At 44.2% G+C, this 24,359-nt stretch overlaps 3 protein-coding genes across 3 annotated transcripts; 2 read left to right on the top strand and 1 right to left on the bottom strand.

The window, feature by feature from the left end:
* Nucleotides 1-910: 910 nt before the first annotated feature.
* Nucleotides 911-11,249, top strand: LOC142903245 (uncharacterized). The gene is made up of 5 exons (XM_076048782.1): nucleotides 911-1,088; nucleotides 2,943-3,011; nucleotides 3,246-3,354; nucleotides 3,571-3,740; nucleotides 3,997-11,249. The coding sequence occupies exons 2-5, from the start codon at nucleotides 3,009-3,011 to the stop codon at nucleotides 10,921-10,923; spliced, it is 7,209 nt and encodes a 2,402-aa protein (XP_075904897.1). The 5' UTR covers nucleotides 911-1,088; nucleotides 2,943-3,008; the 3' UTR covers nucleotides 10,924-11,249.
* A 909-nt stretch (nucleotides 11,250-12,158) lies between these two features.
* mrpl4 (mitochondrial ribosomal protein L4) lies at nucleotides 12,159-17,601 on the top strand. The gene is made up of 9 exons (XM_076048971.1): nucleotides 12,159-12,352; nucleotides 13,130-13,211; nucleotides 13,848-14,019; nucleotides 14,118-14,169; nucleotides 14,581-14,698; nucleotides 14,787-14,893; nucleotides 14,977-15,086; nucleotides 16,143-16,216; nucleotides 17,361-17,601. The coding sequence occupies exons 1-9, from the start codon at nucleotides 12,305-12,307 to the stop codon at nucleotides 17,501-17,503; spliced, it is 906 nt and encodes a 301-aa protein (XP_075905086.1). The 5' UTR covers nucleotides 12,159-12,304; the 3' UTR covers nucleotides 17,504-17,601.
* hyls1 (HYLS1 centriolar and ciliogenesis associated) lies at nucleotides 17,595-24,213 on the bottom strand. The gene is made up of 12 exons (XM_076048968.1): nucleotides 24,057-24,213; nucleotides 23,119-23,236; nucleotides 22,899-23,024; nucleotides 22,748-22,809; nucleotides 21,767-21,996; nucleotides 20,864-20,919; nucleotides 18,858-19,048; nucleotides 18,687-18,732; nucleotides 18,497-18,551; nucleotides 18,319-18,400; nucleotides 18,089-18,115; nucleotides 17,595-17,827 (listed from the first exon to the last, which is right to left on the bottom strand). Exons 2-12 carry the CDS (start codon nucleotides 23,219-23,221, stop codon nucleotides 17,693-17,695), a joined length of 1,113 nt encoding a protein of 370 aa, XP_075905083.1. The 5' UTR covers nucleotides 23,222-23,236; nucleotides 24,057-24,213; the 3' UTR covers nucleotides 17,595-17,692.
* Between the last annotated feature and the right edge of the window lie 146 nt (nucleotides 24,214-24,359).

Below are 24,359 nucleotides of genomic sequence, written 5' to 3'. Positions count from 1 at the left end.
ACACAGAGAGACAGACACATATATGTGTGTGTGTGTGTGTATATTAATATATATATATATATATATATATATATATATATATATATATATATTTATACATATATGTATATAAACATATATGTGTATGTTATTTTTCGAAGATGTTTGACAATTTGGAAAAACACTGTGGTTTAACTTCTGTCAGGAGATACTTTGTACTGGTGCCTTTATTAGCCTGCAGGGGTAAAAAGGCTGAATACACAGAATTTTATTGACTTGAAGCAAAAAAAAACAACTTTTCCTGACAGACAGGAACTCATACATACTAATTTAGCACAGGTACCCTTTACTTGTGGTACATGTATACACATATACTGTATATCACCTTATCATTGGCAAAATTGTTCTCAAGCTGCCGCGCTGGACTTTTTGGACTTTCACTGGATGTTTTGCAGCTTCATCTGACCTGATGACAAACTCTCCTTTCAAAAGAAATAAATGAATAAATAATGGTTATTTTGGTTGCTTTTTCTTTCATGGTTGAGCATCTTAGTAAATCTGATTTCTTTCTGAGGATTTTTCGTGGGAACTGTTTTCATCTCAGTTCATCCCCTGACAACACTGGAGTTGAATTTGCTTGTTTATTGTCAGTCTGTGTGTCCTCATTACATAAGGAGTGTGTGTCGGTCTTTGTGATGGTGGTGATCCCGGTGACTCACGCTCCTTGTGTCACCTCCCTTGGCACAGGTCAGACTTTTTTCTCATGTTCTCTGTCTGCTATGTGTTTGTGTGCAGGTGTGTCGCACAGATGTGCTGAGGCTGAGAGTGGTGTGACAGGAGGGGAGGAGTGTCTGTGTGTGTATGTGTTCTGACTGGAAGTGTGTGACACTGCGAGCTAGAACCGGTTTGTCCACCTGTCTTCAGGTATTGGTCCTCCTGAGCGCCGCTCCCCTGCTCAGTATCAGGCAGCCCTCGGCGCTGCTCTCCGCTCAGCTCAGCTCCTGCCTCTCCTGGCCTACATCGGCTCCTACATCGACTCCTGAAACTTGCAGCAGGTCGACCCAGCAGACACCTGCTCTCTGTTTTGGTCTTCCTCACTGCGGTCAACCGTAAGCTTGCTGCTCTGACTTTCCTTTCTTGCTCTTGTTCTTCTTATTATTATTATTATTATATTACTGTACCTGCCAGTGTGACTTCAGTCAGACGTCATGTGCTGCTGCTGTTGCTGATTCAACACACCTGAGAGCTGCATGTGAACTTTGACCTCTTTGAAACGCGCTGTCGCTCGCAGGTCAACTGTGTGTGTGTGTGTGATTTTGTTGGGTCAGGGTTTTGTCCCTCCGAGAGGTCAAACCTCCCCTCGGCTAACGACTGATTCTGTGGAAAAAAAGAGGTCAGTGTTGTTTTACAGTGAAAAACTGAAGGAAACGTGTCTTTTTCTGATGTGCTGATGAACTGTGGTCCAAGTGGTGCTTTTAAGTTTCAGTTTCTTGGATTGGAGATTAGCTTCCTTAGATTGAGATCTTCTCCCTATTGAACATTCATTTCTTTCCGACGATGTTGAGTGGGTTGAGATTTCAGTGGAGCTCTAGATGTGAATGTGGATTTGTGCGATCGCGGACATGCTTCATGGTCGAGACACCTGCAGCTAATGTTTGCGGTCAGTGAGAAACGTCAATCCTTCATGTCTTCTGCCAGCTGCGCTTTTCAGAAAGTGTCTGTTTAGGCTAGGGGTCACCAACGTAGTGCCCACAGGACTGTTTGCCTGTTTGAAAAATAGCACAACTCATTGAGATGCATCTAAAATTTCATTTCAATCAAATAAAAGTCAAAATTCAATTCAATTTTTCCAACCTTGTTAGGTCATTGTTGGTGATTAATGAGAACCCATTCACGTTATCAGTGTCTTCATATAGATCAGTATCACTGGTAATAACATATAACTGAGAGAGTTCATTCATTCATCCATTCATTTTTTGTCCACTGCCAGATATGTGGAAGGTCAAGGGGGGCGTCAGTCCTAGCAGGGGACTGCAAACAGAGGGCTAAGCATGCTGTTTTATTATCACGATGAATTAACCATGCAAGGCTGCTCTGGTCCAGTTCTGGATTAAATGAATAAATAAATGAATAAGATCAAGAAATTGCTACTTGGGACCTTTCAGGGTGAAGGAATGCTAAAAATGGAGGCATTCAATTAAAAACTTGCATTGAATGTAGACAAAAATAATAATGCAATAATGAAAATAATAATAATAATTTTGTCTGTTTATCTTCTGCTCACGCAGCCGTGACAGAATGTTTCAGCTGGCGTACAGATTTCGTGAGAGCCGATGGGTTTTGATGGTGGGTGTGGTTTTTAGTGTCAACATTGTGTCCTGGCAATAAAAAGAAAATAAAGAAGGAAACGCCCGACAATGGATTTCTTTTAATTTTTTTTTGTAAAACCAGTTCTTTGTCTTTTCCCACATGCCAAAGGCCACGACTGGAAAACCTGCAGAGTGACCTGCACGTCACTGCTGCAACCGCAGACACACCGCAGTGCCTGAGTCCTTAATGCATGTGTGTCTAAAGACATCATGTGATGCACAAATGTCCAAGTGTATATACAATTTTTTTTTTAGTGTATATTTTTTTCAATTTCTGTATATTTTCCTGCAGCTTTTTCTTCCTTGCTGTCTAAACATTCTGTTCTGCACCTCAAATGATTTCTCATTTTTACTGTTCCATTTTTCCACCCACATGTTTTTTTCTTCTGTTGTAAAAATGTATTGGGTAGAAAACATAACATCAACCTGCATCCACCCTGCAACAAGTATGTGGAGAGATTGAGTTTACATGAGAAACACCTCCAACAAAATTCCATCTTTAATTCAGCAGTTTAACATGAGTTGACATTTCTGGATGCTGTGCGTGTTTGTTGTAAATTATCACATTATCCCGGGGTTTGGTTTCTTTTTTAGATCTGACGAAACCTTGAAAATCTTGCCTTACCAAGGAACCCGTGGCAGAGACAAAGGAATGCAAAAATGGTATGAAATTATTCAGAGCTAACAAGGTGTGGCTGAGACATTCCCTGCATGCTGAGTGTTGTGGGAAAATCTTGTCCCTTTGAAATGTAGAAATAGTTTTGACACACCCTGACTTGATCAACATCGTGGCAGAACTCGGAGTAGGCTTTAAAAAGCTGCCGTATGTCTCTTTGAGACATCTTGTCTTGGCCAGATTGTGCCTCTGTCTGACCTCTGTGGTTAAATGTCTTGCAGCCGACACATCGCAGAGGGAGGAGTCTCTCTGATGTCTTGACACTGGAGCAATCTGACAGTGGAGCGCTGGTCCTATCGAGCGCTGTGCCGAATCAGGGCCTGAAAGAAGGTACGATCCGAAATACTTCGGCCTCAACAAATAAGAGGATCATTTGTCTTTAACTTATTATGAGCAATTGCTGATGACACTGCAGCCTCAACCTTTCTTGTGATTTTGGCTGGAGGTAATATGAAGACAAGATATTTGAACACATTTACTGCAGAGATACTTTAAAATTTAGTCGGACAACGATGAGTTGGAGCTATGTATCTTTTATCTTCGCAGGGGACGAACTCTTGGGGGCAACAATTGATTTTGAAGAACTGTCAAAAGACGAGGTGCTGCACGTTCTGAAGCTGATGGAGCCGTTTAATGACAAGATCAAAGTCCTCACGCGGAACAACCGCAGCAAGAGTGTCGGGAATCTGGCAGAGTGCGAAGGCAATCCTGAAGAAGTACGTAGGACTCACATTTTAATAAATCAGGCAGAATTAGAGCATCCCTTCGTAGTACTGCTACAGGTTTACATAATTTGAAATGTAATATTCACAAAATTTTAATCTGACTTCTACTTGTCCTAAAGTTTCATGATAAAAAAAATATATATTATGGGGAATTTGTCTTCGCTTTAAATTGATTGAAAAGTTATTTATCGCCTTCCCATCCATGATAATATGCATTTTTGTTGTGCTCTGTATTTTGTATTTCCAGATGTTGAACGATTCTTACAACAGACTCTACAATGCAAAAATCAAAAAATTCATGAGAAATGGCCTCGATGAAAAGACTTCTTTGAGCGGAGCTGTGCAGGCTTCCACCAAGCTCAACCCAAAATATGACATGGGGTTGCCTCGCCTCGGAGTTGACTTTGGACTGTTGAAAACAACAACTCTAAGTCGAGGCACAGATGGCGGTTCGCAGTCTGATGACACCAGAGAGTTGACGTATGACAGTAATCTTAACCTTCCACCGATGGGAGTTGGCTCGAACGGCGCTGCTCTTATAGGAGCTCACACACTCAGAGTGGGAGATGATGATAGTGCACAGCCTCGTGCACCAGATCTTGAACTGCCTGGAACTTTACCAGAATATCTAAGGGTCACCAGTGCTTCTAGTGGTGCTGAAGGCCCATCGATGAACATGGCCTTGCCAAATGTTGAAGGTGCAGTGTCTGAGAACTATTCCAAAGGAACATTCAAAGCTCCTGAAGTGGGGATAGATATGAAAGGTTCGGGTATTAGTACCCCAGGAAGCAGGATAAAGCTTAATGGGGGTCCAGAAGGTGATGTGGGTCTCAAGTATTCAAAGAGGTTAAAAAATCCAGATTTAAATGTGGATGATCCCTCTAGTTATGTGCAATCACCAAAGCTCAGGCTTTCTAAGAAACTAAAATCACCAGATTTAGACATAGATGCACCATCTGGTATAAATCTACCTGAATTTGGGGTCTCTGGAAAAACTGAGACTTTTAAAACACCTGACTTAAGTCTTGAAACACCAAAGCCAAAAGGCAGGATTCATCAACCAAAGTTCGACAGTAATGTCCCATTAAGTAACATTAAAGGGCCATCTGTAAAGTACAAGGCACCTGAGTTTAAAATGCCTAAATTTGATTTGCCAGAATTTCAAATTCCAAATGTCACTGGAGATTTCAGAACACCAGATATGCAGTTTACAGCACCAAACATAAAGGCCGGGATTGATGCCCCAAATGTAAATCTCAAAGGTCTCAAAGCTCCAGAAATAAAAGGAGAAATTGATGCCCCTGATTTAGACATGCCAAACATGAACATGAAGGGTCCCCAGTTCGATGTAAATGCTCCTAGTGGCAAAATTGATTCACCAAAGACCAAATTTAAAATGCCAAAACTGAAGTGGCCCAAATTTAGTACTCCAGGATTAAAGGGGCCTGACATTGATGGTAGTCTGGATGTTCCAGACATGGATGTCAATACTCCCAATATCAATGTCAAAGGTCCAAACGCTAATGTTGAAATGCCTGATTTTGATGTTGGTGGGCAGTCAGGAAAGCTCAAAATGCCGAATGTAAACCTTGGGGACTTGGGGCTTTCAGGTCCGAACCTACATGGTCCCAATTTGGACTTGAAAAAACCCAACTTTGGTATCTCTGGTCCCAATCTCAAAGGTGGGATAAATGCTCCGGATATAAATATGCCCACAGCTGATCTCAACGGTCCCAAAATGGACCTTAACGCCCCTAGACTCAGCTTAGACAGGCCAGCAGGGAAACTGAAAATGCCAGATCTTCATTCTCCAGACTGGGATCTTAAACATTCCTTTGACAAATTGAAACTACCTAAACTCAATGCAGGAGGTACGTTGCCCAGAGGACCAAATTTGGATCTGAATGCAGATGTCGGGTCACCAGATTTGAATCTGAGCACTCAGAAAATAAGAGGAATTGATGCCCCTGATTTAGACATGCCAAACATGGACCTGAAGTCTCCCAAGTTCGATGTAAATGCTCCCGGTGTTAGCATTGATTCACCAAAGACCAAATTTAAAATGCCAAAACTGAATTTGCCCAAATTTAGTACTCCAGGATTAAAGGGACCTGACATTGATGCTAGTCTGGATGTTCCAGACATGGATGTCAATACTCCCAATATCAATGTCAAAGGTCCAAACGCTAATGTTGAAATGCCCGATTTTGATGTTGGTGGGCAGTCAGGAAAGCTCAAAATGCCGAATGTAAACCTTGGGGACTTGGGACTTTCAGGTCCGAACCTACATGGTCCCAATTTGGACTTGAAAAAACCCAACTTTGGTATCTCTGGTCCCCATCTCAAAGGTGGGATAAATGCTCCGGATATAAATATGCCCACAGCTGATCTCAACGGTCCCAAAATGGACCTTAACGCCCCTAGACTCAGCTTAGACAGGCCAGCAGGGAAACTGAAAATGCCAGATCTTCATTCTCCAGACTGGGATCTTAAACATTCCTTTGACAAATTGAAACTACCTAAACTCAATGCAGGAGGTACGTTGCCCAGAGGACCAAATTTGGATCTGAATGCAGATGTTGGGTCACCAGATTTGAATCTGAGAGCTCCAAATATAAAAGGAGGAATTGATGCCCCTGATTTAGGTATGCCAAACATGGACCTGAAGTCTCCCAATTTCGATGTCGACGCTCCTGGTGTTAGTATTGATTCCCCAAAGACCAAATTTAAAATGCCAAAACTGAAGTGGCCCAAATTTAGTACTCCGGGATTAAAGGGACCTGACATTGATGCTAGTCTGGATGTTCCAGACATGGATGTCAATACTCCCAATATCAATGTCAAAGGTCCAAACGCTAATGTTGAAATGCCTGATTTTGATGTTGGTGGGCAGTCAGGAAAGCTCAAAATGCCGAATGTAAACCTTGGGGACTTGGGACTTTCAGGTCCGAACCTACATGGTCCCAATTTGGACTTGAAAAAAACCAACTTTGGTATCTCTGGTCCCCATCTCAAAGGTGGGATAAATGCTCCGGATATAAATATGCCCACAGCTGATCTCAACGGTCCCAAAATGGACCTTAACGCCCCTAGACTCAGCTTAGACAGGCCAGCAGGGAAACTGAAAATGCCAGATCTTCATTCTCCAGACTGGGATCTTAAACATTCCTTTGACAAATTGAAACTACCTAAACTCAATGCAGGAGGTACGTTGCCCAGAGGACCAAATTTGGATCTGAATGCAGATGTTGGGTCACCAGATTTGAATCTGAGAGCTCCAAATATAAAAGGAGGAATTGATGCCCCTGATTTAGGTATGCCAAACATGGACCTGAAGTCTCCCAATTTCGATGTCGATGCTCCTGGTGTTAGTATTGATTCCCCAAAGACCAAATTTAAAATGCCAAAACTGAAGTGGCCCAAATTTAGTACTCCAGGATTAAAGGGACCTGACATTGATGCTAGTCTGGATGTTCCAGACATGGATGTCAATACTCCCAATATCAATGTCAAAGGTCCAAACGCTAATGTTGAAATGCCTGATTTTGATGTTGGTGGGCAGTCAGGAAAGCTCAAAATGCCGAATGTAAACCTTGGGGACTTGGGGCTTTCAGGTCCGAACCTACATGGTCCCAATTTGGACTTGAAAAAACCCAACTTTGGTATCTCTGGTCCCAATCTCAAAGGTGGGATAAATGCTCCGGATATAAATATGCCCACAGCTGATCTCAACGGTCCCAAAATGGACCTTAACGCCCCTAGACTCAGCTTAGACAGGCCAGCAGGGAAACTGAAAATGCCAGATCTTCATTCTCCAGACTGGGATCTTAAACATTCCTTTGACAAATTGAAACTACCTAAACTCAATGCAGGAGGTACGTTGCCCAGAGGACCAAATTTGGATCTGAATGCAGATGTTGGGTCACCAGATTTGAATCTGAGAGCTCCAAATATAAAAGGAGGAATTGATGCCCCTGATTTAGGTATGCCAAACATGGACCTGAAGTCTCCCAATTTCGATGTCGACGCTCCTGGTGTTAGTATTGATTCCCCAAAGACCAAATTTAAAATGCCAAAACTGAAGTGGCCCAAATTTAGTACTCCGGGATTAAAGGGACCTGACATTGATGCTAGTCTGGATGTTCCAGACATGGATGTCAATACTCCCAATATCAATGTCAAAGGTCCAAACGCTAATGTTGAAATGCCTGATTTTGATGTTGGTGGGCAGTCAGGAAAGCTCAAAATGCCGAATGTAAACCTTGGGGACTTGGGACTTTCAGGTCCGAACCTACATGGTCCCAATTTGGACTTGAAAAAACCCAACTTTGGTATCTCTGGTCCCCATCTCAAAGGTGGGATAAATGCTCCGGATATAAATATGCCCACAGCTGATCTCAACGGTCCCAAAATGGACCTTAACGCCCCTAGACTCAGCTTAGACAGGCCAGCAGGGAAACTGAAAATGCCAGATCTTCATTCTCCAGACTGGGATCTTAAACATTCCTTTGACAAATTGAAACTACCTAAACTCAATGCAGGAGGTACGTTGCCCAGAGGACCAAATTTGGATCTGAATGCAGATGTTGGGTCACCAGATTTGAATCTGAGAGCTCCAAATATAAAAGGAGGAATTGATGCCCCTGATTTAGGTATGCCAAACATGGACCTGAAGTCTCCCAATTTCGATGTCGATGCTCCTGGTGTTAGTATTGATTCCCCAAAGACCAAATTTAAAATGCCAAAACTGAAGTGGCCCAAATTTAGTACTCCAGGATTAAAGGGACCTGACATTGATGCTAGTCTGGATGTCCCAGACATGGATGTCAATACTCCCAATATCAATGTCAAAGGTCCAAACGCTAATGTTGAAATGCCTGATTTTGATGTTGGTGGGCAGTCAGGAAAGCTCAAAATGCCGAATGTAAACCTTGGGGACTTGGGGCTTTCAGGTCCGAACCTACATGGTCCCAATTTGGACTTGAAAAAACCCAACTTTGGTATCTCTGGTCCCCATCTCAAAGGTGGGATAAATGCTCCGGATATAAATATGCCCACAGCTGATCTCAACGGTCCCAAAATGGACCTTAACGCCCCTAGACTCAGCTTAGACAGGCCAGCAGGGAAACTGAAAATGCCAGATCTTCATTCTCCAGACTGGGATCTTAAACCTTCCTTTGACAAATTGAAACTACCTAAACTCAATGCGGGAGGTACGTTGCCCAGAGGACCAAATTTGGATCTGAATGCAGATGTCGGGTCACCAGATTTGAATCTGAGAGCTCCGAAAATAAGAGGAGGAATTGATGCCCCTGATTTAGACATGCCAAACATGGACCTGAAGGCTCCCGAGTTCAATATAAATGCTCCTGGTGTCGGTATTGATTCACCAAAGAACAAATTTAAAATGCCAAAACTGAAGTTGCCCAAATTCAGTCTTCCAGGCCTGAAAGGACCTGACATTGATGCAAGCCTAGATGGCCCAAACATGGATTTTAATGAACCAAACATTAGGGCTGGATTTGATTCCCCTGATATAGATTTGCCTAATATGGGCCTCAAATCTTCAAAGTTGGATGTGAATGCTCCTGGTATCAAGTTTGGTTCACCCAAAACCAAAATGAAATTCCCTAAATTAAATTTGCCGGAGGTGAATCTACCAAATCTAAAGACACCTGAGATTGATGGAAATTTGAAAGACCCACATATCAACATCAAAGCACCCACCACGAAAGTTAAAGGGTCCAAACCTGGATTTCAAATGCCAGATGTTGATTTTGGTGTCCAATCAGAAAAGTTTCAATTGCCACATTTAAAAATGCCTGATATAGGGTTTTCTAGTCCAGAGATAGATGCCCCTGGCTTTGATTTTAGTCCACCAGATATCAGTGCCAAATTACCAAAAGAACCTAATCTGAACGCACCAGACATGCGTCTTAAAGCTCCAAAGATAAAGGGCGAACTTGACACTCCAAATTTGAATATAAATAATCCAAATGTAAACCTTGATTTATCTGATTTAAAAATGAAAAAACCTCCAATCAACATACCAAAAGGCTCTACTGTGGACATAAATGGTGACCTGCAAGGCGATGGTATCACTTTGCCAAATCTGGATTTTAATCGTCCAAAGGGAAAATTACCAACACATAGTTTAAATGCTCCCGACCTCAGTCTTTCAGGGCCAAAAGTAAGCATGTCAGATATAAATTTGCAAGATAAGATAAAAAGTCCAAAGGTGGACCTCAACACAAAATATGATGATGTAGGAGCTCATGGCAATAGGCAAGGAGGGCAAGGAGTAAGAAGTCCAAACTTTGAAGTGAATGCACCGTCAAAAAACTTCCAGGTACCCCAGACTGATCTGGAGTCAGTAAACAAAAAGATAAAACTACCTTCTTTGAAGTTGCCCCAGTTAAGTGGCCAAGATCTTAATAGGGCAGGGTCGGATATAGATTTCGGACCCTCTCTTAGACCAAGTAGCCTTGACATCTCTCCACCCAATGCAAAAATATATATGAAATCACCACAGTTGATCGGGAATATGACAGGTCCAAGCATCAGTGCACCCAATGTTCATCCAAGCATTCCAAAAGTAGTCATCCCCATGCAAAGTCCACAGCTCCATGTCAAAAATCCAGATTTGAACCTTGATGATGAAAGCATTAAAATAAGGTCTAGCTACCCTGCAGCAAATGCTGGTTTAGGCCACCCTGTTGATTTCAACCGTTCAGATCTCAACATTGACGATTTCACAGGGAAGGATCATGTGCTTAGGGCCAGAGGCTCAAGACCAGACCTCCAAGCCTCACGTAACCACAGGAAGGTGATCCCTCAGTCACACGTGAATGTCGACATGAAAGACCCCAGACTGAGCAGTGGAATGCCTCGTGGTGACATTGTCATATATTCAAGGCCACAAAAAGCAGTTGCGCCATTGTCTAAGCAACAGACACCTCACATGAATGTGGATTCCAAAAACAGATTCTCCAAAAGCGCGGGTGGATACTATGTCACTGTTTTTCCCACTGACATACAAAATCAGAGAATACCAAGCCGCAAAAGGAACACATTGGGTGGTACGGAATTTCAAGCAACACATCTGGACCTTGAAGTCCCAAATGCAAAAAATGACACCAAAGGTTCAACGTTCTATTTCTCTGACCTTGTTTAGGTATTAAAACTGCCTTTGTTACCAGTTACTTTTTAAATTGTACTCTAATATTATGTTTATTTATTCTGAGCAGATCTGTTCATTTGTATTTTACATTCTCTTTTTTAAGTTGAGAGAGCTTGTTACAACAATGCAACATTTAAAATAATTAATGCACTTCTTTTACATGATATTTAAAGTCAAACTTATATTTTCTTTGTAATGTTTTTGTAAGGTTCGGTTCTTGTTGAATGAATATACATTGATAATGTGTACTTGTGTTCAGTTATGACAATCAATTCCTGAACCCCCAAATGTGTCACTGCTTTCAAAGTAATTGGAAAGAAGTTTAAAAAAAATGGTGGAGTAGGTGCATTTTGGGGTTTTACCAGATGAATTTAGTCATAATATGTTCTTAAACTGCTTGAAATTGCCTCCTGATTATTAAAAAAATTCTCAAATGAACATTTGTTAATATTAAACTGTACATTGATGCATAAAACAGCACTTTGACCATATATGAAACTTGAGCAACACAAAAATAAACCAGAGGATTTTCCAAGTATGCGCAGTCTGTTTTTATGGTGATTGTTTTTTTTTCAAATCTGAAACATTTTTAACTTTAAAAAGTGGGAATTTTTAAAAATGGCAATGTGTCCCTTTCTTTGCTCTTGTCCATTTCCAAACTGAACAAACAAATCAAATTAATCAAAATCAAATCAAACAGCCACTAAAGCACGGAGGGAGTGAATTTAAGCAGTGATGCGACAGAGTCCATTGTCCAGGCAAAGAATTGAAGTTTTTGACAATTTATTTTTCCATTGGCAACACAAACAAAACTGATTAATCAAATATTACAAAAAAGCTCCAACGAGAAATTTTGAGAATTATTATTGTTAAAACAATATAATAATAATAATAATAATAATAATAATAATAATAATAATAATAATAATAATAAGTAAAAAACGTATTTTAATAATTATTTTAATTACTCCTGAGTTATTTAAGAAATTAAAGAAATTTGCGCTTTATGTATATATTCTTTTTCAACAACAACTTCTGACCCCACTTTCCTTTGTTTCCTTCTTCAGCTGTTTTCTACGTCTGCGGTTTGTTCCTGGGCTTCCAACTAAAGAACCGGTCCTAACAATGTACATACTGAATTATTTCAAGGTTCACGTACGAGTGGAACCGTCATTCGTCTTATCCTATGGTCTTATCTGCTGACGTCGCGCACTGGAGAGGTTTCACTACGTCATCAAAAAGCGCGCCTGTACACAGCGGCAGCAGGCTCACCACGACCTTCCCATCCATCAGCGGCGTTTTTACAATGTGCGCGTAAAACAGTGTGACATTCAGTTAATTTTGTCTAGGCGGCAAAGACTTAAAATTATCGGAAATGCTTCGATGTTCGCTGACGCTTTGTGTCAGGGGAGCCGCTAAAAGGGTGAGTGATGTTCGGTGCTGCTAGCTTGTAGATAGCTGCCTGCTGCACTTTAGCCAAACACTCGGCGGTGTCAACTGTGTGACTGCGCGGTTGTTTTATCCACAGCACGATGACGTTTTCCACACACATAAATGTCTTCTAATCTATATCATGTTCTGTTAGGTAATGAAGCCTTTTAAAACTAACACAGACTTCCACTGAGACAATTCAAGTTCACTCACGCTTCTCGAACCGTCCTTCACACGGTTGGCTTTATCAAGTGCTCTGCCTATCCGACATTGTACAAACAAACAAACAAACAAACAAACAAAAAATACAGTTCTATTTTGCAAAGAAACGCAGCGCAACACACACTGTCTAACGGGATGTGACAGCTCCACTACGGCTGGCGGGTAATGTCGCTGACGTACGGACGGATTAGGTTGTGTACGTAGACGATGTGAGACGGAGAAACTCGAAGTTCACTGTTAAAAACCTGGTCCCGACCAGGTTAGTTTCATGTTACTACCGTAAATGACCGAGAGCTAAGTTACCTCCCTTAGTGAAACAGCGAAGAATTACCCATCTTTCTCATGTTTGAGTTAACTCCCTTTTTGACACTGAAAACTCCCTCATCTCAGGGTGAACATACTAAAGAGTTTTTACTTAAACCTGCTTTACGAATTAGGTCCCAGGTCCAGTTCTGAGTCCTGCGAGTTGTGTCTCATATTGGACTGTAGGGGCTTCTGCCTCTGCTTCATTTCCTGCTTGTTGACTCCCTGGCTTCCTTGTCCTCAGTTTGCCTCGACGTCCTCCAGCGAGAACTTCCTCCCTCCCAACCTGCTGCTGCCGACCAACCTGGTGGATCCGGCCAGACTGAGTGAGTCAAAGACTCCGCCGGGTTCATGAAGAGCTTTTGGCTAATTTGTTTGAAAAGTTTCACACCCAAGTCTAAAATCTTCCCGACCCCACGTGAAGGCTTCTGTCGTCGAAAAAAAGATGTTTCAATATGAATATTGGCAGTGAAGTTCAGAAAGAGGGGAATACAGAGGTAGCTTTCTGGAAGAAGGGTCTCAACCAGACTGATAAAACAGTGATTTTGTTTTCCCTGAAAGTCTAATTTAGAAAATGAATCTACAACTGAATTTAGTAATGTACAGTGACTTTAATGTTTGCAGTATGTACATGAGTGCAGGGAGGTTATTTAGAGTGACGCAAGGAAGTAGTGGGTAATAAGTCTGTTAAAATGACAGCATGTACAGTCGTGCAATGGACTAGTCCAGTTCCCCTCCTGGTGGGGTGGAGGGATAGGTTCAGCGGGGGGACAGCTGTGAGGAAGAAGCTCTTCCTGAACCTTGTGGTTCTTGTCCGGAGACTCCCGGAGCGCCTCCCAGAGGGCAGGAGGGCAAAGTGTGCCGGGTGGTAGCAGTCCTTCACGATGTCAGTCGCTCTTCTGAGATGTGAGAAATGTTATTGTTCCGATCGTCGTGTTGACGCCCGAACTCTCGGCTTCCAGAGCGTCCTCCTCCGCCCGCCGGCTGCCCCCTGCCCGTCCTGAGGAAGTGTGACGCCCTCGTCCCCGCCCACCTGAGCCCGGTCCACACGTGGGTGGAGACTCTGGGGCAGCAGGACGCCGAGCCACTGGGTCTGGCTCAGCTCCACCCAGACGTGTTTGCCGTGCCTCCGAGGTGAGTTTTCATCACTTGTTGCTCGCTCTTTGTCCAGCGCCGGTGTTACGGACTTCTGCTGCCTGTTTATTGATGTTTTTTTGTCTCTCTCTGCTCAGGCTCGATATTCTTCACACGGTGGAAACATGGCAGAGGAATTTCAAAAGAATTGTAAGTTCACTTTTCTAAATGTAATCTAATGTGTCAAACCAGGAGGTCCTCCCGGGGCCCCTGCAGACTTATCACAGCAAACAGCACAATTAGCCCGCTGTTTACAGCCTCCCGCTAAAGCCAATGCTTTTGTCAGACCTTCCACGTGTTCGCGTGGGCATAAAAAAACCAAGCTTGGTCGCCCGTCTGGGTGGTTGTGTTGCAAACCCGGGAGAGGGAGCAGTGTCCCTTGTGACTCCACAAAGGGAAAATTTCCAACACCATTAAAATGCAAGTCTGTAGAATTTCTCGGCTCGGCTCACCTGAATGTTGCCCTTGATCCTACTCAACTCGGAAGAAGAAGTTGTTGTCGTCCGATCAAAAGGTTAAACAAAAAATAAGAAAATGCTCACAGCGATTGTGTCCTTTCAGAGCCACGCCAACACAAAGGTCAGGTCAGAGGTCAGGGGTGGGGGCAGGAAACCCTGGAACCAGAAAGGAGGCGGGAGAGCGCGACACGGGAGCATCAGATCGCCGCTGTGGAGAGGAGGTGACTGGCGTTGGGCCGTCATGTGATTTGATAGTGTGCGTGTGGGAGCCGTCAGTGACTGGGTTTTTTTTTTTTCCTCTCTCCTCAGGTGGGGTCTCTCACGGCCCCCGGGGGCCCACAAGCTACTACTACATGCTGCCGATGAAGGTGCGAGTGCAGGGTCTCAAAGTGGCCCTGAGCTCCAAGGCGGCCCAGGTAACCTTCCGCCGTCAGTAGAGTCTCAAACCTGCCCTCCAGGGGGTGCTGGTGCTCACGCTGCCCTCTCCGCTCTCCTCCAGTCCTTCCTCTATGTGGTCGACTCTCTGAACATCCCCACCCCCGACTCCCAGTACCTCCTGGACCTGGTCCGGCACCGCCACTGGGGGGAGTCGGTGCTGATGGTCGACGTGTGAGTCTCGCCGCAGCGACATGGCGCCACGTGTTCTTCTTCACTCTGACCTTCTGACTCTTCTGAATCGCAATAAGAATAGATACAAGGCATCATTTTTCTTTTTCTTTTCTTTTTTTAATTGCAAGCTTTTGTCCCTTTCATTCACCCGTAGTCAGTTCCTCAACTGTCAGTACCGACTGCGTTCTGCTAACGCTAGCTGCGTTTATTTTTGTTTAACATTTTAAATTGCAAATAATCCAGCAACTAAATCGTAATTTGTTTCCTTCAGCCGTCGTGGGTTCGCTGTGGTAGTAACGTGTGAAGTTCAGCATAAAGCCAGCTAGCTGGCCTCGCAGACCTATGATCTGATTGGCTATCGCAACTGACTGTGGTCGGTTCACTGGACTGGAGGCTGCTATGTCGGTTCTGCTAGCCTCAGGCAGATTTCATGGAATCTGGCCTCATAAGCTAGCAGAAATATGATTGGATGAAAACTCTACCATGTTTTACGACAATGGAAGCAACGCAACCAAGTGGATATTATATGATGTGAAAAGAACAGACTATGGAGAATAACTTTATTATCGTATTTATGGGGAAAATGTACTTTTCCAAGTGTGGTCAGGCCGGCAGAGAAGGACTAGCTGCCCCTGACGGCCCGCCACTGTTGCTAAATGGGTGGCACCCGAATGCGCTGACCCATGCTACAATCTTACCATCGACGGGAACAATTGTTCACGCATACAGAAGCTTTTGAAACAGAGAAAGGAGCCAAAATGGAGTCCCTGTAAAATACATATGTAGTTATAAGTGGGTCTAAATGCACCGTTTTAAAAGAAATAATAGAAAATCCGGTCTTTCCATTAATTTGGTTCCGAATTAAGTTTCTGCAGTTAGAATTGCTTTGCATTAACACGGACATAAAAACGGTCTTGAAATGCAGGATAGCAGAATCCAAAGTGCGATTAATCGTGGTTAACTATGGAAAGTCGGAGATTAATCTCGATTCTTAAAAAAAAAAAAAAAAAAAACAGTTTGCAGCGCTTTTATCTATTTATTTTGTGTCTCTTTCAGAGGGGAGGAGTTTCCCGACAACATCCTGCAGGCCACAGCGAGTCTGAAGACGGTCAACGTCATTCCAGCCCTCGGTGAGTTTGGCTGCGCTCAAACATCTTGTTGCCGTCCGTTTAGTTGAAACTGTCTTCTGACAGCTGGCGCATCAAATTGAATGTTTTTTGTCACACCTGTAACGGCTCAGAGTGGCACACACTTTTCTTCACACTTGCAAACACGGCAGCAGTGCGGCCCAGAATTGTTTGTTTTAAATTCTTAAAACACTCAAAGACTTTGACTTCATTATGCACAGAGACAATGGAAAAAAAATCTCAAAATAGTATAATATATACCAACTATTTTAAAAAAAAAATTTTTTTTTTTTTAATTGCATTATTCTGTCCACAACAAATTGATGGTATCCGGGATGGATGGGAGCGTTGACAGAACTGATGGAAAAGACTGAAAACGGTGACAACTGCGGTGTTGAACAGATGATGTTTTGATTCATCGGCGCACGTCACACGGCTGTGAAGTCTTTTTTGAATACCGTCATTTCCGGACTATAAAGCGCACCTGAATATAAGCCGCACCAGCTAAATTTAGGGGAAAAAACAAATGTGTACACATACAAGCCGCACTGGACTATAAGCCGCAGGTGTTTTGTCAGGAAACGGGGCCGCAGAGCGGATCGGTTCGGCGGCTGCGAGCCTGCAACTCTGGACTCGCACCGCGGACCCTGTTTGCGGGGTCCCGCTGGTCACCTCGGTCAATTGGTATGGAGTCGGACCAGAACTCGATCGAGGCAGCGACGCACCGGAGCTCACAAAGACAGAGCGCATGAAGACAAGAGAACATACAGACGAGAGCCAAAACAGAAAAGTTGCGCACGGAACCCACTGAACACACGTCGAACCGCTGTCACTTTTTCTTCATGCGCACTGGAACCATTGAAGTCGCTTCATGAACACTGAACCCAGAAACCACCTGTCAGTGTTCATCGCTTTAGCACTTCCTGCTAAAGCGCCCCCTGGCGGGTGAAGTAAAATCCACAGAAAAGCCGCACCTTTGCATAAGCCGCATGATTCAAAGCGTGGGGAAAATAGCTTATAGTCTGGAAAATACGGTAAATGCAGTGCCTTGTGTAAACACCAGATGAGAATAGATCAAGTCCCATGTAGACATTTGATTAGAGCCAGAATCTTGATCTCGATTTCGTCTCCCCACCTCCCCCACCAGGCCTGAACGTCCACAGTCTGCTGAAGCACGAGGCCGTGGTGCTCACGCTGGACACGGTGCGCTTCCTGGAGGAGAAGCTGCTGTGGCACGACCGACGCTACACGCAGCTCCACCCCTTCAGGCTGCCTTACTCGGACCTCTGACCTCCCGGAATCACCACAACACAGCAGACCATTGTTTCTGGACATGTTTGTTTATCAAAAAAAATGTCGTTAATAAATAATCATTATTTAAAAAAAAATGTTGCAAGTTTTTTTTTTTTAAATGATATAAAAAAAAGTAGCAAAAAAAAAAAGAAGAAGAAAGGCATTGGTCTAAAAGGTGGGCGGGGTTTAATATCGATAGCTGACTTTGCACGGGACGAAGCCGTTGGCCAGGTCGTTCCGGACCTCCCAGCGCAGCGCCGAACGTTTCTTCTCCGTCGGAACCTCGTACGTGTTGGGGACATAAACCCGACGAGGTTTGGGCTGCAGGACGAGACGAGAGAGACAACAGCAGAAATTAACCCCGAAGCCGCAGCGACGTTTGGAGAATTGAAATAACGCACATGTCTGTCCACTAGGTGGAGCTCCGTGTTCTGAGATTCATCAGGAAATATTGGCTGTATTGTGTGTAGTAGTGTTACAGCTGCAGGCGTTGGATCCAGTAAATCATAATTGATGAATCGTGTTTACAACTTAACAAAGTGTGAAAACAGCCTCCTGTGAGCCTTCAATAAAAACACTTACTGGTGGGGGTTGGTACGCAAGTCGGTCCTAACAACGAAAAAAGAGGCAACAGGTTAATTTCAAATAAACAAATGTGAAGAAGAAGCAGCTTGGTGATTTTGTTCTCTCAGATTAATAAAATCACAGCTACGGCTAATAAAACAAGACAACGCAACATGGACATAGAGTTTGTGTGGCTGTTCTGAAGAACACTGTCGGTTGAAGTGTGTGTGTGTGTGTGTTAGTTATACCCTTATTTCCTGTCGCAGTGCCCGGTGCTCCCTCTGCCCTGGGAGTTTGAACATTTCCCAGATTTGCTTGTACTGGAAATACCTGCACAGACACAAAATATAAAAAATAAAAAGTTTAGATTTGAAAACATTTTCCTCTTTGGCCAATATTAAAAAAATAAAATTAAATGATACGCACTTGGTCACTGGGTCCGTCTTCTTCACCGCCGGCTGACTGGCCACCGGTCTGATGACTGAAACAAACAGGTTTTTATTGGAGCGTTGACGTAAAATGTTTTACAGTCATGCATGAGAGAGAGGAGAGGAGGGGGCAGAGGGGGGGGGGGGGGGGGGGGGGCGGGGGGAGAGAGAGACATCAAGTGACTTACATGACTTTGGTTTGGGTCTGTTGCCAACATCACTGCGAGTGTGAGTCTGCAACAAAACAGAGACACTGACTAGAACAACATTCATCTTCATCATCATCATCATCATCATCATCATCATCACTATCATCATCATCACCATACTCCCTGCCCCACCTCCTCCTCTCCACCCACCATGCTCCTGAAGTAGGTCTCGAAGGCGTCGACAGAGATCCCGTCGCTGCGGCTGTCGCTGCGGCTGTCGCTGCATTGCTCCTGCTGCTCCTCCTCGTCCTCCTCGTCCTCCTCGTCGCTCTCAGGGTCCCGACGAGGCGACGTGGTCAAGCGCAGGTCGGCCAGTCGCTCCTCCAGGGAGCTTGTGATGTCTGCCGAGGAGCCACAACAACCATCACATTATTATTTGTGTGTGAACCTGCTGAGTGCTGACAGACAGACACTCCTCACCGCTCCTCCTCCTGCTCCTCCTCCTCAGGTTTCCCTCCCAGCCCTCACACATCTCCTCAAACGTCATCTGGCTCAAGTCCACCTTGGAGTCGATGAACTTGATGTCTGGGTTGCTGGATGACTCGTCGGAGCCGTCCACCTCCTCCAGGTGGTGCTCTTCACCTCGCTCCTCCTCCTCTTCATTTTCCTCCCCGTCCTCCTCCTTCTCCACCAGTTCAACTTGTTGCTCCTCTGACAGTGGAACCGTGTCCTCGTAATTTCTTTCTTCCTCCTCCTCCTCCTCCTCCTCCTCCTCCTCTACCTCCACTGCGCTCCTCTGCCAGGCCTCCACCTCCTGGTGCAGCTCAGGTTCTCCACCAGCTTCAGGCTCTGCAGACATCTTGTCGTGGTTGTGGTCCTGATCTCCGGGTTCCACGTCCATCCCGCTGAAGCTGCAGAAGGAGCGTCCATCCTCTCCTCCTCCGTCCTCGGACAGATCTCCTCGACTGTCTTCGTCCTCAGCAGCGCCGTCGCTCTGCTCGCCTCTTAGGTCTCCGGTCTCCTCCAGCTCCTCGGGCCTGAAGGTGCCATAGCCGGAGGTCATCAGGCTCGGCGCTGGGCTCTCACAACTTTCATCCTCTTCTTCTTCCTCCTCATTATCATCATTATTCTTACGACCACCACCTGCGTCATCATCTCCACCTTCTGAACTCTCCTTCCTCTCATCAGACGTCACCAATTTCTCATTCTCAGGCTCAGTTTGAGCCTCACTTTCCTCCTCTTCTTCTGGCTCCTCCTCCTCACCATCACGAACATCATCTTCAAGCTCCTCATCGTCCTCGGTGTCGTCGCCTCCACTTTCTGAATTCCCCTCGCTGCTGTCACACAAGTGCAGTTCGGGTTCCTCCTGATCTGGAGCTGCTCTGAGAGATTCCTCAGGAGGTTTGGAGGAGGTTCCAACATCCACAGACTCAGTCTGCACCTCCTCTGGTTCCTCACTGTCCTCCTCCTCCTTCTCTTCCTCACTGTCATCAGTGTCGTCATATCCACCTTCTGAACCATCTTCACTTTCATCACACGAGCTCATTTCCGATTTTTCCTCCTCTGAAGTTTTGAAGCCTTCCCGTTCTGCAAACTTTGCCTCCTCCCCCTCATCTTCCTCTCTCTCATCATCATCGTCTTCATCATCATCATCGTCGTCACTCTCGTTGGTCCCATCCTCTGAACTCTCCTCGCTCCCGTCACACAGTTTCACTTCTGGTTTCTCCTCCTCTTGCACCTCCCGGCCAGATTCCTTTGCGGGTTCAGCACCACCTTGACTGACCACCTGCACCTCCTCTTGCACCTCCTCCCTCTCGCCGTCAGACCAGAACGAGGAGTTGAGCGAGTCGTTGTCGTCGCTGTCGTCCAACTGAGCCTGGTACATCTTGTCCATGTTGCAGCGAGCGTGCACAGTGGAGACCGAGGGCTTACAGAGACACGCAGGCTAAGACGAGGTAAGAGGATTACACTGATCTTAGCCACTACGAAAGACAATGGCTCCCCCTGCTGGCAGCACAGTGGAATATCACAGCCTGAAGCTCTCACAATATCCTGCAGTACAACTGGGACGTTTCATCCCACAGCTTATTATCATGAGAGTTGCAGTGACACTCTAATTCTACTGTGTCTTCTTGCTTTTTGTAAACTCACTAATGTTAAAATTCCCCTCATTTGGACAGTCGGACAGTACATGGTTCCACTGAAAAAACATGTACCTGAGTTTTCACTGTAGATGGATTCTTCACAGATGAGAGACTGTCCTCCATATTTCCTTTGGGACAGAAAATAAATTAAACAACACCGATCAATCTCCAGTTAAGTAAAATAAACGAACAAACAAAAAAAAAAAACAGTCCACATCACAATGATCTGATGAGGTTTTCTTTACTTGGAATGAAACGTTGAATTTCTTTGGGGAAAAACAACAACAAACAAGTGGCATAAGTCTTGAGACGTCAGCGGTTCGTATTTCCATCAGCTGAGAAGACGACCAGTAGGGTTGTGCGATTACTGCATTTTAAATGAAAATTGGATTTATTAGCCAAGATGATGTTCAAAAAAGGAAAATCTTAAAATGGATTTTCCTCCTGCATGCTTCCAGGCTGTGCGCCTCTCAATGTCTATTTTACAGAATGTGAAAGTTTTGCACTTCATTCATTCGTCGTCGTTCAACATGATGGAAAAACTTTTTTTTTCTTCAAGTGATGTTTGGTTAAAGACAGTTAAGGCTGTCACTTTACCAGTAGGGGGATTATTTTGTGTTTGGTTCTGAAGTTTTCACTTCATTCCCAAATAAGGAATCATCTTCTTCTTTGTTTATGAAGAACCTGCTCATTTTCAAGTGAAGTTTGGTGAAAGTGAGATTTCCAAGGGATTCATCTTTGTTTGGTCAAGAAGACTGTAAATGTTGTCACTTTACTGAACCCAAGCAATATCTTTCAGTTGCATGGGTTTGCTATTTTGTTTAAAAATAAAGATAAAATATTTAAAATAATGTATTCCATTGTCTTGTTTTACCAAAAAATGGAAATGGGAAAGGAAAATTGAGTTTTCAGAGAAAAAAAATTGTTATTTCATTTTTGTCCAAAAATCGCCCAGTCAACAAACACAGTGTGTACCTGAAGACCTTCCTCTTGATGAGCCGCCTCCCCAGGGAGTCAGAACATGATAGGTAGCTGTCATCGAGCGGTGGGCGGAGCCTGCTGTCGGGCTCCGCCTCAGACTCCGCCTGCAGCCTGCTGGGGCCGCCGACAGCCGGCTGAAGCTTCGGGGCCACTGAGTGCTGAGCGTACGAGTCCGGGAGCCCCTCCCCCTGCCCATACTCTCTGTTGTGACACGGCGTCAGAACCTGTGCGCAGTCACACACGGAAATAATTGGCAAAATAGTCATGAAGGCATAAAGAATGGTTGGGTTACTTTTTCCACTTGTTTTTCTTTATTACATGTTTTCTGTAATAATCAATAATAATTCATCGGATGAATAAAGAAAAAATTCTTCCCCAAAACGTTTTCAGATTCATCTCAAATATTCATTAGATGAATGAAACATCTGTCTGCTTGTTAAGTGTGGCCTGACTGATCTCACACTTAACGACCATTGAACCTAGATTTGTTGTTTACGTAACATTACGAGGCCGTCACTCTAACTGCGTTTCCATTACAACTTTATCGCAAAATAAAAGCGCTAATTCTAAATTTAGTACAATTGCGATTTGCAGGGGTTTCCATTGATTGGTCTGCAGCGCATAAATTCTCGTAGAATCTCGTCCCGCGAGACCTCAAAGTGGCTTTGAGGAGGATGGAGGTACAAAATTTCTTGCATAAATCTGCATTTCGATGTTGTTGATGGTTGTTGTGTTTTTCTCTTTGGTTAGATGTAAAGAAAAGTTCTGTCTCCTCCTCCGTCCAAACATAACGTGCAATATGCCTCTATATCGATATATGAATACGTTTGAAAAACCACCTCGTGAGAGCGTAAAAACCTTTAGGCCATATTTGAGAGGTAATTTTGGCATTTCCATGACCACTTTTTTTTATGGTGATATTTAAGTTTTGCGCAATTCTAGGGGTAATGGAAAGGCAGCTGCTGTCACACTCACTTGTCGTTGATGGCCTGACTGATTGGCGTGTAAGAAGAACCCGTCTCCGAAGCAAAGGCTCACTGCAGGAAAACACAACAGATTTGTGCAGCAACATTTATTTATTTTTTGCGCTCTTCCTCCAGGCCACAGTGCAGTTAAGAGTGCAGACCTTTCTCTCTGGTGACGGCAGGAGGACTCGGGCGTGCGGAGGCAGGTTTCAGAGGTTTGGTGGAGCTGATCTGAGGAGGTGAGGCCAAGTGTCTGAACTCTGGGTGCAGAATGAGTTTGTCCAGGTCTGCAGTGGGAAAAATGAATCATAGAATCTAGAGCAACTCAACAGACTCCAGTGTGTGCGCGCGTTTGTGACAGGAGACGTTTGAGAGTGGAACCTTTTTTAAACTCCTGCAGTCTGTGTTTGGGGATGTTTCTGTAGCCCAGGACGGCCAGCTGCTCCAGAATCTCCTCCTCGGAGAAATCCAGGCTGTCCATCATGTTTCCGGCTTTGACCTGCCGGGAAAAAAGATGGGAGAGATGGACAACGTTCCATCAGTGCAGACTGAACGTCGTGTATGAAGAGGGGAATTCTTTTCTCATCGATCTGAATCATTGGGTGATGATCCAAACCAATGCAACGCCTCATTTTAACAGCCTTCAAAATGACTCAAATATCATTATTGGCTTTCTTTATCTACAGGCATAATAGTATTGGGAATTTAAAAAAAAAAAAAAGTATTCCCATTTTTGTCTGCAGAAGGACAAACAGTCCATTGTAGACCTAATATGACACCAATGTGAACTTTTCGGGTTTTGAAAAATGTAATGTTTATGTTCGACCCAAGCTTCATGTCAAAATAAAACCTTAAAACAAATAAAAATAAAACCACCTTCTAACCAGAACTGCACAAGGCTAATTTTCAATAAATCAAATAGCACTGATGAAAGTGTTTGAACTGGTTTTACTCCTTCAGTGTCGTATGCACCTGTTGCTCTGTATGCATGCATTTCAAATAACTGGCTGTCTGGAACCAACCAACATCCAACATCCAACCTCCAACCTCCAACTGACAACCTCCTATTAGCTTAGATTGTGTCTAACATAAAATGTCACAATTTCGAGTCCGTTAGCAGAAAAAAGAAAAAAAAACATAACCGGGCATTTTGGGATTTAACATGTGTGCAGTCCTGCGTTGAATAAACAAACGATGTTTGTTTGTTTTGTTTGTTTTAAACACACCGGTGACACATTGGGAGACTTTAAATCTGGAAAAGACAAGCTAGGGTAACAGTGTGAGGCAGCAAACAAAAGGCACGTGGAAGCGACTCTCACCTGAAACTGCACTCAGATAACTTCCATAACACCGAGTCCAGCGGTGCGTTTTACTGTTTACACAAAACACGCACACACAACACAGACACACAGCACCAAGACAACGGCCGTTAACGAGCTTCAAAAACGACGCCTTCGTCAGTTTCTCCGACCCACTTCCGGTTCCCGTTTCTCTCATTCTGTAGCCGCGCTGTGCGGTAGCGCCCCCGCACGGTCGGAGCGACACGAAGGCAGTTATGAGGGAACAAAGCAAAGCGTGAAGTTTGACGAAGTATGACTGAAAACATACAATTTTCTTGTCAT

The sequence above is a fragment of the Nelusetta ayraudi genome, unplaced genomic scaffold (assembly GCF_046127955.1).
Source record: "Nelusetta ayraudi isolate G7.1 ecotype Tasmania unplaced genomic scaffold, CSIRO-AGI_Nayr_v1 ptg000109l, whole genome shotgun sequence".
NCBI lineage: Eukaryota > Metazoa > Chordata > Actinopteri > Tetraodontiformes > Monacanthidae > Nelusetta > Nelusetta ayraudi.
The sequence above is the reverse complement of the archived record's forward strand: the minus strand, read 5'-3'. Positions and strand labels throughout refer to the sequence as shown.

What these genes read in the sequence shown, in the direction of transcription:
- LOC142903245 (XM_076048782.1), top strand. An exon ending in GAATCAGGGCCTGAAAGAAG is followed by an intron (nt 3,355 to 3,570) that starts GTACGATCCGAA and finishes TTATCTTCGCAG; the next exon opens with GGGACGAACTCTTGGGGGCA. An exon ending in GCGAAGGCAATCCTGAAGAA is followed by an intron (nt 3,741 to 3,996) that starts GTACGTAGGACT and finishes TTGTATTTCCAG; the next exon opens with ATGTTGAACGATTCTTACAA.
- mrpl4 (XM_076048971.1), top strand. Translation starts at nt 12,305, where the DNA reads ATGCTTCGATGTTCGCTGACGCTTTGTGTCAGGGGAGCCGCTAAAAGG. An exon ending in GGTGGATCCGGCCAGACTGA is followed by an intron (nt 13,212 to 13,847) that starts GTGAGTCAAAGA and finishes CTCGGCTTCCAG; the next exon opens with AGCGTCCTCCTCCGCCCGCC. An exon ending in TGAGCTCCAAGGCGGCCCAG is followed by an intron (nt 14,894 to 14,976) that starts GTAACCTTCCGC and finishes GCTCTCCTCCAG; the next exon opens with TCCTTCCTCTATGTGGTCGA.
- hyls1 (XM_076048968.1), bottom strand. Translation starts at nt 23,221, where the DNA reads ATGATGGACAGCCTGGATTTCTCCGAGGAGGAGATTCTGGAGCAGCTG. An exon ending in CATCTACAGTGAAAACTCAG is followed by an intron (nt 19,049 to 20,863) that starts GTACATGTTTTT and finishes GCTCCTCGGCAG; the next exon opens with ACATCACAAGCTCCCTGGAG. An exon ending in AAGACGGACCCAGTGACCAA is followed by an intron (nt 18,401 to 18,496) that starts GTGCGTATCATT and finishes GTGTCTGTGCAG; the next exon opens with GTATTTCCAGTACAAGCAAA.